This window comes from Microtus pennsylvanicus, chromosome 11 (assembly GCF_037038515.1).
Source record: "Microtus pennsylvanicus isolate mMicPen1 chromosome 11, mMicPen1.hap1, whole genome shotgun sequence".
NCBI classification, from domain to species: Eukaryota; Metazoa; Chordata; class Mammalia; order Rodentia; family Cricetidae; genus Microtus; species Microtus pennsylvanicus.
In genome coordinates this window covers 61,666,609-61,678,636 of record NC_134589.1, presented here as the reverse complement: position 1 = coordinate 61,678,636, position 12,028 = coordinate 61,666,609, and the positions used below count along the sequence as shown (strand labels likewise).

Sequence of the window (12,028 nt, the reverse complement as noted above, 5' to 3'; positions counted from 1 at the left end):
CGGCCTCATTCCCTGCTCTCAGACAAGGCCTCACCCCCTTAGCCTTAGTCAGCAGGATCTTGGTAAAAATGGATCCCATAGAGCTGTAGAGAAAGGCAGACCAACTGCTGCTCCATACACTTAGTGGTAAGAAAGGAAGCCCTTCAAGTAGTAGGCCTTGGGGAAGTTGCTGTCTGCCCCAAAGCCTACCCACCTGTGGCTTCTGGAACAGACTGACAGTGTTTCCCTGTAGGATCTGGCAATGTAAAAAATGGGCATGATAGGATACATAGCACCCTGTCTGCCTTCCCAGAACACCTGTGTTTGGGGGCCTTGTGAGGCTAACAGTTCTGGCTTCTTTATGGAGACCTCTCACCAGCCCTTCACTTCAGTGGGATTCTCTCAACACCTTCCTTTTCTGATTTTAGTTTTCTTTATTTTGGTGTCTTAACTGTGCATTTGTGTGTCTGTCTGTGCATGTGTCTATCCCTAGCCCTTCAAGAAGTTTCTGTAGGGCTCCTTAAAGCCATGGCGTGTTTAGGTGTGGGTCTTTGGGTCTATTTCCCAGCCTCAGAGCTAGGGCTCAGGGATGTGGCTCTCTTCTGTTTACCTCCTTAGATCTTAAAAAACAAAAAACAAAACAAAACAAAAAAACTCACCTTGGTATTGAATCTGAGACTAGGATCTTAGCCTCCTGTTCTCCCCAGCAGTCTTCACTGAGCTATTCTCTCACCGTCCTACTCCTCCTCCAGTGCTCTCCAAGTAGGAGGTGAAATCCAGCTAGATATCCTCTAAAAACGTCCAACTTGGTCTTCCCCACCATGGATGGGTGGATAGGAAATAGTACTTGAGGGCCAAGGACTGAAGGACTGCTGGTGGCTATGGAACCTGACACTACCTCTTTTGAATAACTTGTTTTGTACTTGCAGCCTACCACCCTCCCTCAGGGCACCATCAACATGAACCAGTGCACAGATGTGGTGGATGGGGAGGCCCGCACTGGGCAGAAGTTCTCCCTCTGCATTCTGACGCCCGACAAGGAACATTTTATCAGGGCAGAGACCAAGGAGATCATCAGTGGGTAAGTTGCCCAGACCCACAAGAAGCACTGTCTGCTTGTCCACTCAATTCTCCAGATTCCAGGGCTGCTGAGTGTTCTTCAGAATTCTTCACTGGTTGGTGCCCACCACCACCACCACCACACACACCCCTCACACATCCTATGTAGCACTGAAAACTCCAGGTGATGCACATGCATGTATTTTCTCAGTGATGAACCCCATCATCCTATAAGGCTGAAAGAGGACAGGTATGTCAAACCTTTGGAAGAAGTCAATCTGGGGTCGAAAGGAACAGACTGTAGCACAGGGTAGAGGGAGTGAGGACCTCTGGTTTGAGCAAGTACAAGGCCACTGGGAAAACTGCCTTCCTTTAACATGGGCTGTATCTCTAGTGAGGCTGTTCAGGAAGTCAGCCAGTACTAGTCAAGGGATATTCTCTGTTGGGTGACTAAGAATTCTCCTTTTCAAGCTTCTGCAGACAGTGTGGAGGAGTGCTTTGTGTGTCTTCCTGAGTTAGACCCAGAACATGATTTAAGGATTCCAGGGGCTTCTGATGAACCTTTGCTCTATGTCAAGGAATCAGATGGTCAGAAGCAGGAGAGCAGTCAGGTGTGAGTGACCTTCTGTCTACCTGGCCTGATCCAGCACACCTGTCCCAAGTGAGTTTTCCTAGGGATGCTCACCCTCCTGGGCTTGGATCTAAGGAAGACCCCAGTGGCATTTGGGATTGAAAAGGAAGTCTGAGGTTTTTTAGGACAGGCTGGGAGTATCTGGAACTGGGTTACTGATGCCATGTGGTTCAGAGAGGTGATGTTTAGCATCTGTCTGACTGATCCCTTTGAGAACTACCTTGGGGTCCTGGCTTTACTCTGAGACACTCTCCTTGGTCATTCCTCTGTTGTCTTCTTTTGTCAGCATGTACCATGGTAGCCTGCTAGGTAGACATGGTTATTGATGATCATTAACTGAACAAGGTGCCACCAAGCAGCCTGTAGTTTCAGAATTGTGTATGCTGACTAATTCTCCCCACGATTCACAGCTTATTGGTAGGTCTGTGTCATGGCCATAGTTATAGCAGGCCACCCGAAGCTCTTTCTCTCCTCTCCTTCCTGAAAGCCCTCTTCTGACCCAAGCAGCAGCTTCTGTAGTCTTGCCCACATGCTGGGATCTTTGGTACCCATAGAAGTCAGGCATGACACAAATGTTCCAAGAGCAAGTGCCTTCCCTCATTTTCTCTGTCTCTAATGGTGATTCCCTTGCCAAGGCTGTCATGGCTCTTCATCTCTGTACTCCAGGCCCCATTGGCCTACATGCTCTGGTCACATCAAAACCAGTTCCTAAGGAGAAGATACTTTCACCAAATTGGAGGGGGGAAAGCAGAGACATCTACCACCTACTCAGCCTTCTTCCCTGCCTTTTTCCCCCGAGATTTGCTGAAGGAAGTGGGTGGTTCATTCTCTAGTTCTCTCATGCCATGAGTGACTTCCAGGCTGCTGGGACCATACTGACACAGCTTCTCCAGAGGATTGATTGGGGCTCGTGTTTGCTTTCTGGCTCACCCAGAGGCTAGGATGCTTTACTCCCTGCCCTGCCATCAGCTCTGCCCACTCTCTCATTCTTACTGACCTAGCTCTGCCTTTGGGAACTGGAGAAACTTGGTACCCACCAACCTCATGTCACTAACTGATCCCCATCTCTTCACTGGATTGTTCTTCACATTTCTAACATGTCTGAGTATGTTGGGTACATCCCACTGGGCTTCCTTGACAGAGTCACATGTTGCTGAGTATGGCAGCAGACACCTGAAATTCCAGATTTGGGATACTAAGGCAAGAAGAGGGTCAGGAGTTCCAGGACAGCCCAACAATCTGGGCTATGTAGCAAGACCTTGTTTTGTTGTTTTGTTTTACATGGTAGGAAGAAGGGAAATATAGGAATGTAGACCAGTTCCATTATGCCTCAGCCCTGACAGCTCTGTCCCTTGCTCAGCAGTGACCGAATGTCCCAGGCTTCTCTTCCTTAAACACTTCCCAAGTCCCTAGGTAGCTGAGCAGTCCAGTTCCTCTTGATGAATGCACCCTGCCAAGGCTCCTTGGTGACAATGGGTAGAACACGGGTATTTGCGCACTCTGGAGGTTGGTTGTACAACCCCTGCTCTATGCCCCACATACCTTGGGGCCCCGGTGGGAAGGTATCTTGACCTGGGATTCTGATGAAGTTGTAGGAGTCACTCCCTTCAATCATGGATCCTCAAGTATCTGACAGAAATATCAAGTGATATAGAGCGGTTCCAAGATCCAGTCTTCCTGGAAAAAAAAGGATGGAGCAGGAGGATGGGGGCTCCATGCACTGGGAAGCCTGTCCATCTGCTATTCTTCCAGATGTAACGCCTTCCTTTCTTTGGGATCGTGGAGAAGTGACCAACAGGACTCTGAAAAAGTAGGCCTTTGTGCTCTTAGCAGCTTGTGCATCCCTGGGCATGGGTTGAGTTGGACTAAGTAGTCCTTTATGTAGCAACTGTAGTTCCCTGCACAAAACTTGGCTTCCCTAGCTTCCAGCTCCCAGGACTACTCCAAAAAGCAACTAGTTGCTTCTCTTCCCTTCCTGCAGCAAACCCAAATTATAGAAGCACCTCAAGGAGCCCTTCTTTGCTCCAGGGGTACTGATAAGTACAGGAATGTGGCCACCACCATCACTACCGCAGGCCTGGACCCATCATGGGCCCTTGTGTTTTGTGAAGTTCGGAGCCCTGTCTCTCTTGTGATTCCTACAGCTACAGCTTGTCTAGAGAGAAGGCTGGCTACTGTGCCCCACTTGGTCATGACTGAGACCAGATTTCAGAAGCAAGCCCTCTTACCTTTATGTTATGGTCCTTCTGAAATTCTGGAGTACCCAAGGCATAGTGGCATTACCAGATCAGGGGTCCTAACCTTTTGCCTATAGCTCTTTTTCTCTCCTTGCTTTCTTTTGCTGGCCCAGAATGGCTTTCTAAAATACAGGCTTTGGTGAAGAATACTTGGCAACTGTGTGGCCTTGTTCAAACCTGGGACCTAGCATGTTTCCTGTGTGAGTAGTAGTCTTATTGATTAGCCTCTCACTCCTGAAGTGACCCGCCATGGGAATTTTGCTGATATAACTTCCAATTTCCTCCTTTAGTATCTGCCCCAAAGCCCTAATTATCTGCCAGTCATTGCCTGGCTGTGCACTTGCCAAATCCAAATCTGGAAGGATATTTTAAAGTTGAGACTAGGTCCTGAGAATAGGGTTAGTAATGGAACACTGATGTCCCTCCAATCTGTAATACCTTTGATGGACCCTGCCTCTTTGTCAGAATAGAGACGTCTTCTTGCTTTGAGCCCATGGTGGCTGTGGAATAGGGTCATTGTCTGGCCTAATCCTCATACAGCCTGTGCTTTACCTGGCTTGCTCTGTGATAGAGTCTCACCCAACTTCTGCCCTCTGATTTGGGGTAACCTGCTCAGTGTTACTACTGAGACCACTGAATAAGTCTCTCCAAAAAGGGCACCTAAGGGATGGAGGACTCTACCACTCCAGCAAGGCCTGGAGACATGGATCCTAAAAGCCAGGGACTTACCTGGTGCTATTTCTCCTCTCTTCTTTGCAGGTGGCTAGAGATGCTCATGGTGTATCCCAGAACCAACAAGCAGAACCAGAAGAAGAAACGGAAAGTAGAGCCACCCACCGCACAGGTAGGCTGGTTGGCCTGTCCCCTAGTGGAGCTGGGCCTGGGAAGAAGTGAGGGCAAGAAAATGGGGTAAGGTCTGGCTAAGGCTGAGGTGATCACAACTTGCATGCCACCTCCTCCCTCCTGCCTATACTTTAGGAGTCATAGGCCATATGTCATCCTCTCTAAATCACTAAGCAGAATAGCCTGCTAGAATGTCCTGGGCTGTCTTCAGGAAGTTTCAGGCCAGCCGGCAAATGCCAAGCAATAGCAGCTTAGCTTGTGACCCTTCCCCTGCCCATCCTGTCAACCTCTGGGAAGGGCAGAGTGGTCTATTCTTCTGCCACAGTCAAAGGAAAGAAGTGTCCCTGTAGATAGAAGGCTAAGCAACAAGGAAGGTGAGCCCAGGAGGGTCCCTGCTTTGACTGTGACCAGAGCTAGGTGACTGGGAGAGTCCTTCCCTTCCTCCCACTGTCCCACCCTTTCTCATTCCCTCCCTCTTCCTAACTGGTATTCTGGGCTCATGGGCGGAAGAGCCCCCATTCTTGCTGTGCTCACCACACCCTTGGGCTCTGGAAGGGTAAAATCACCATTATGAATTTCCAGCAAGGGCCTTTGACTAGGGTGGTTGTAGTTACTTAGTGTTCATCTTTTTCCCTCTGTACCAAATGTTGCCCTCACCAGGGTTTTGACCTACATTAGATAAATTAAGCTAGTCCTGAGAATGAGCAAGACAGGTCTTCTGGGCATCACAAAGCCAGGGTCCTGTGGAAGCAAAGAGAGGTTGGCCTGGTCCCCACATCCCTAGGACTGTTGTGGACAGTTTCTCTTCCTAGCACGGTACAGCTCAGGCCTGCCCTCCATTGACCACCATCCATCCTGCATATCATCTTTACCAAAGATGCCCAAAGGGCACCTAAGCCAGCCTTCTCTGAAGAGCAATGCCCCTAACTAGTAGTCATTAAAACATGTAATCAGAGAAATGAAAACATGCAGTCAGTTTCCGGGAAACTGAAAGTAGAGCCTTCTGCTATGGAGCAGCAGTTAATGCTCAAATCCCCCAAGTCCTGGCTGCATAACAGTGGTTAGGGTTACGCCTTGTTTCCATGGTGATGCCTTGGAAACACTGCAGCACAGAGCTTCTGCCTCCAAATAAGGTAACTCTCCATGTACAGGAGACAACTTGGGTCAGGCTAGAAATTTAGATGTTTCCCCTCCCCCACAACTTTGTCCCTTCCAAGTGATGCTGCCCTGTGACTAGACTCCAACTCTCTAGCAAGTAGAAAGAGCCCTATGATCCCAAGATAGGGAAGTCACCCCTTCCCTGAGGATATGCCTCAGAGCCTGGGCACTGAGTTCCCAGTCTCTTCCATCAGTGTTATGGCACTGCCTCTCCCCTTCTCTACAACTGACCTCTGGTTGGCCTCAGGAGAGAGACAAGGACTGCATTTGGATTGAAGTTTCTGGGTACACCTCACACACATATACAGTCTGCTGCCGTAGGCATTTGTGTGGCCCTTATGGTTCTGTGGGTGAGCATGAAGCTCTATTTCCTCCTCTCTCCCATGGACCTGCACAAGCCTAGAAGAGTTTTTGTTTAGACCACTGAGAACTGGAAGCCTTGGTTTCCACCATGTCTAACTAACTTCAGTTCGTTCCTAAAGAGGTGACGGCCATCATATATATGCTCCTGAAGAGAAGGCCTAGAGGAGAGGGAAACAGGAGTCCCCCAAAGGCATGGCCATAGGAAGAGTCTCCTAGCTCTCCCCAGGTCTGTTGCCCACATGGAACTTGGGAGAGTGGTTCTCTTTTCTGACCCCCCCCCCCAATTCCCTGCCAAGGCTCTAGGCCTTTGGCAAAGACCTGGGTGATGCCCTTGCTCTTTATCTGGATATGTTGAACATTCCCTGTCCTTCCTTCCCTAGGATTCTTGGTTTCTGTAGGGTCTCAGCTGCCCTCTATTTCAAAGCAGGACCCTTCCTTCCAACTCACTCTGGCCCCTCTTCCATTTTCATGCCAGAGAAGTAGAAAAAGGTACCCCTCAAGGAGGAGCTTACTCCCTTTTTTCTTGGCTCTAGAAGCTCTTCTGAGTGCCTATGATAGCAGCCAGGGTTCATTACCATGTTAACAGCAGAAACATGACAGCTGGCTGCTGAGGATTTGGTGCAGTGAATCTAGGTGCCTGCAACCTTTGCTAACCCAGGCTGGCTCTGTGTAGTGTGTGCCTCTACAACCCTTTGCGTGTCCACATCCACCCAATTATATTTCTCATCCACCTGCTCAAAAGAAAAAGTGAATGAAAAAATAAATAAAAAGGAAAGAAAGAACATGGCTCCTAGGTATGGTGGAAGAAAGTTTATTATAGATACCTGGGAGAGCATAGCCAGAGGCAGAGACATCTGGGAGAGTCCAGAGTAGACATGAGCAGACTGAGCTGGGCCATTGGTCCTGGGGGTGGGGGGAGGTATGACAATGACAAGGTGCAGAAACCAAAGGTACAAAAGAGGTGGAATAACCAAAATGGCTGTACTATATAAGGAAGAGCCTCTGGGGGAAGGACAGCCCAGCCTCTGGGCTGAAGAAGTTTAGGGTAGGGGTGGGGTATACCACGGGTACCCTGTAACTGGTAGGGACTGAGAGATATTGGGATAACCTGAAGGCCAGGTCTGCTTTGATATGTTAAATAGGTACCTCAGCAGTTTGTCTCAGGGTTTGAAACTTAACCAAAGGATCTTGCCCAAGGATATGGGAACCTTTACCCATCCTCCAGAAGATAGAACAAGCTCTTTGTGGGTCAGAGGTGTGGGTCAGGCCCAGTTCTGTGGCATGAGACCAGATGGGAGTGGGAGGTAGATAATTATATATCACCACCTCTTTGTGGCAAGATAGTAATTGACTGAAACCATCCTCTTGGCAGCCCCCTCAGCAGTATGAGTGGTTGGGCACAGGCAAGAGTGGGTACTGCAGGACGGCTGAGATTCCCATCCTTTCCTTATCTGAGCTCAGCATCTAAAGAGTCCAACTCTCTTATTACTTAGAAACTAGATTTCTGTGTCTTTTGAGTTTAGCTTACCCCCCCCACCCCTACCCCCAGACCCCTTTTCCTCAGGGCCATATTGCTTTTGTGCCCTGGGAAAACTGGGAAATGACTTGGGCTACCAATAAAGAACAGCTTGTGCATGAGAACAAAGTGTGCATGTGACAGGTGTGAGTGTGCAGGCTTGAGTGGGATAGTGTGTCTTACATGATTCCTGATGCTAGTCACAAAATGTCACAGACTGAGAGGCTGAAACAATAGACACTGTTGTTTTCTCAGAATTCTGGAGACAAGGAAGTACAAGGTTAAGGTGCCAACTTCCTAGTTCTCTCACACATGGTGGAAGGACCAGTGTAGATAGCTTGGGCCTCTTTTATAGGGTACTGATTCCATTAAAGAGGAATGACCTAACCATATCCTAAAGGCTTCACCTCCACAAATCATCAACACAGGATAGGATTTTTTTTAATTTTATTTGTTTTTTGTTGTTGTTGTTATTGCTGTTTTGTTTTTTAAGATAGGATTTCTCTGTGTAGTCCTAGCTGTCCTGGAACTCTCTCTGTAGACTAGGCTGGCCTCAAACTCAGAGATCAGCCTACCTCTGCCTCCTGAGTACTGTGATTAAATGTTTGTACCACCACTGCCCAGCCGTGGGATAAGTTTTCCTTATGTGGATGAGCAACTGTTCAGGCCTTAGTGTTGTCTTATTTCAGTAACTCTTCCACATCATCCCTGGTATTTCATTCAAGTTTAGGAGTGAGTAAGACCACAGGGTGCTATGGAATCTACTTTCTGCATTTACCGCAATGATCTTGATTGCAGTGGGCCTCTGTCAGAAGAGTGTTCTTTTTTGCCTTGTCCTGTCTCCCTTTGTTTATGTCTCAAGTGCCTGAGAGTTTAGGAATGGCAGACTCTAAATCAACTCCTGTGGACTCACCCTTAATAACTGGGCTGCTATTCTAGGCACTGTCTAGTGATATACAGAGTTTCTGCATGCTTGATGACATGGCTCTGGTAGAAACCCAGGATCTTCTCTCTGCAAGGCCCCTTGAACAAGACACTGTGGTTCCACAGAGAACAATCAGGAAAAGAACAGCTTTCCATTCTCCAACACTATTTTACTGGCCTTGTATTCCTTGTAATTTAGCAGCCAGGACTGATGAGCTAGCCTGGGCTATGTGCTCATATGCTGCCACCCCCATTGTTATCTCTCCAGGAGCCTGGGCCTGCTAAGATGGCTGTCACGAGCAGCACTGGTGGTGGCAGTGGCAGTAGCAGTAGCAGCATTCCCAGTGCCGAGAAAGTTCCTACCACCAAATCCACACTCTGGCAGGAAGAAATGAGAGCCAAAGACCAGCCTGATGGGAACAGCCTGAATCCAGCTCAGAGTCCCAGCCAAAGCCTGCCTCCTGCTGCTTGCACCCCACGGGAACCAGGGCCAGAAAGCAAAGAAGGTAAGCAGTAGCTGATCAGCTGTGAACCCACTTGTTGCAGTGATCCATCTTGTACTGCGGGAGTGGGACCCCATCCAGTGGGCAGGAATGACACTGGGAATGTGATACAGGAGCTCAGTCATAGGCCCTGAACCTTTCCTCCCTCTGTACTTCTCTGTATCAGTTCTGGGTAGCACTGGCTTAGCATGACTGGGTTCCTGGCTTGTGAACTTCAGCTTGGCCTCTCCACCCCACCTGTGAAGGAAAAAGGTGTAGCACCTACCCTGTCGGCCTCAGGAGAACTACAGACACTCTGTTCTGCCTCTGTAAGGAAGCCTCTGTTCCTGTCCCACAGGTTCCTATTACATTAGCTCTTAGAACCCACTAGGCTAGTTGCCGCCTGTCTTTAGAGAGGTGCAGTTAGGGCAGTACTGCCCCTCTCCTCGTTGTTACGTTCTTGCTCAGCCCCTGGCTAGGAGGAAGAAGGGCCAGGGAGGAAGCTATTAACATTACTGTGCCCTCTCCTCTTAGTATGCTGTGATGCCCCAGCAGAACTAAAGTTTCTATCGCTGCCTCCCTCAATCTGAGTTCTTCAACACATATACCAATCCACAATCCTTGTGCTCCATTTCATGCCAACAAAAGCCCTCCTCCCTACCTTGAAAATGTACTAAGAGCCTGAAAGGTGTCTTGTTTGTTGGTTTCTTCCTGTGGTCTGGTAAAAAGCTAGTGGTTAGGATGGAGTCCTGCTTCCCCACCAAAACTGTATACAAAAGGCCTACTTGCCAGCCTGACTGCAAGTGACCAGACTGGAGTAAAGGCAATACAGATGGGTGATCCTTTTCTGCCTACAGTGTTCTCCTTCCACCTCTACCCCATATCGTAGCTGTGGAGTGTGAAGGTGGATGGTGTTGAGGCATCTATCTCCTGGTTGATCATGTGCAGGCTTTTAGAAAGTTATCGTGACAGAACTGGCAGCAGTCTGAGCAAGCTTCCTCTTCTCTTCCAGATGAAAGCACCATGAGTGGGGACCGTGTGGATAGTGGTCGGAAAGTACGGGTAGAGAGTGGCTACTTCTCCCTGGAGAAGGCCAAGCAGGACCTGAGGGCTGAGGAGCAGCTGCCTCCACCACTCTCTCCACCCAGCCCCAGCACCCCACACAGCAGGTACGGTTGTCCTGGATCGCCTTCACAGGAACTCAGCCACCCCCTTCACTCCCCAGGTCTTCCAGCCCCAAGTCGCATGGTCTACAGCATCTTCCCTGACAGTATGGGTGAGGCCAGCAGGCCGCCCAACCACATGGACTCCAGCGGTGCTGGGGGGTGGGGAACAGAGATACCGGGGAGCACCTTTGCCTTTAAAGCCAGCAGGCAGTATGCCGCCCTGGCCGACGTCCCTAAGGCCATCCGGATCAGCCATCGAGAAGCCTTCCAGGTGGAGAGAAGGCGGTTGGAGCGTAGGACTCGGGCCCGGAGCCCTGGCAGGGAAGAGGTGGCCCGTCTGTTTGGCAACGAGCGGAGGTAAGGAGGATGCTGGAGGGCTAAATTCATGTATGCATACATAATACTCACGCAAGTGTACCTCGGGAACATGATTTATGTTTAGTATATGGAGCACTTTCTCTCCAGGCCCTGGACTGCGGCACCAGTTCTCAACTCAGAGCCAGATACAGGACTAAGTGCCTGCAGGCTGGCTGCCCTAGGTTGGTGCTTCCCAGATCAGGCCCTAAGTGGCTGAATCTTACTCTTGGACTACTTCTGTTCTCGGAGAAGACTCCCAGAGCTGCAGTTAGGAACCAGCCCCTCCTTATGCTGACAGTTCTTCAGTTGGCAGAGGGCACAAGAAAGTGAGAGGGCAACACAGGTTCTTCCCACGAGGATACAAAAGGCAGCCTGAAAAGCTCCAGGTGTCCCAAGTACCACGCACCCTCCGGACTTTGCTGACATGGCTTCCCACCAGTGGCAGAAATGTAGCGCTTGCTGCTCTTCCCTTGCCCTGCTGTCCCAGGCTTGGAGCTGTGCCCACACCCACCCACTCCCAAATTCTCTGTCACATCTGTGAGCTGGGTTTTGTGTCCGTGCCAGGTTTCTTACCTAACACCAGACAGATTTTAAAGGCCCATGCTATCCCCAGGAAAGGTTAGAAACACATGTGTCTATTTTGCTGGGGGGGGGGGGGGGGAGCCAGCTTTCGCTAGGTTTACAAAGACGTTCTCTGTTCAGAAAAGCAACTCCAGAAATATCCTGACTGTCTTCCCTGCCCTGAGTGCGGGCTGATGGTCAGTCAGGGTTAGGAGCAAGATGAGATTGGGAAGGACTTTCTTTCTCTTGTCCCCTTTCACAACTCACAGTTAGTTTAACACCCAAACCAGCTTGTTCAAATGGCTTATAGATCCTCGGGTAGACAGTGGACACTGAGTGTTTCATGGCTCCCTGGCATTCCGTATAACTGACTATCTTCACAGTCCAATGGTGGCTCAGTAAGACACCTATTCCTCTTGATTCATGGACGTGAAAACGTGAGGCTCAAAAAGTTGGGTGACCTCCCACCCTTCATAATGAATAATAGCAAATGATAGGCCTTTAGCAGAAAGTCCTTTCCCATGCTAGGACCCAGGACCAGAGCTCATGATTCCTTTTAAGCATTTGGGATAACAGGGTTAAAAGGTCTTGCTAACAATTAAGGAGGCCTGCGGGGTGGGCAGGGGAGGGTTTGCACTGGCTAGTGGACAGACTATGATCTAGTGATTCCAAAATGGGGTTGACTATACCTTAAGTTAGTGCCAGGCCAGAGTTAACAATTTGCACACCTGCTTGGCTTGGCCACTTGTCAG

General features: G+C 49.4%; 1 protein-coding gene across 7 annotated transcripts in view; it reads left to right on the top strand.

The window, feature by feature from the left end:
• Positions 1 to 12,028, top strand: part of Mprip (myosin phosphatase Rho interacting protein) — a 126,737-nt gene that overhangs the window by 74,019 nt on the left and 40,690 nt on the right. For 4 of the 7 annotated variants that reach the window (XM_075992363.1, XM_075992364.1, XM_075992365.1 and 1 more), the window contains exons 4-7: positions 909 to 1,060; positions 4,666 to 4,750; positions 8,979 to 9,216; positions 10,205 to 10,361. In XM_075992363.1, the coding sequence (XP_075848478.1) occupies positions 909 to 1,060; positions 4,666 to 4,750; positions 8,979 to 9,216; positions 10,205 to 10,361 (632 nt within the window). Of the gene's footprint in view, positions 1 to 908; positions 1,061 to 4,665; positions 4,751 to 8,978; positions 9,217 to 10,204; positions 10,716 to 12,028 lie in introns of all 7 variants that reach the window. The other 3 variants (XM_075992362.1, XM_075992358.1, XM_075992359.1) reach the window with 1 other exon arrangement.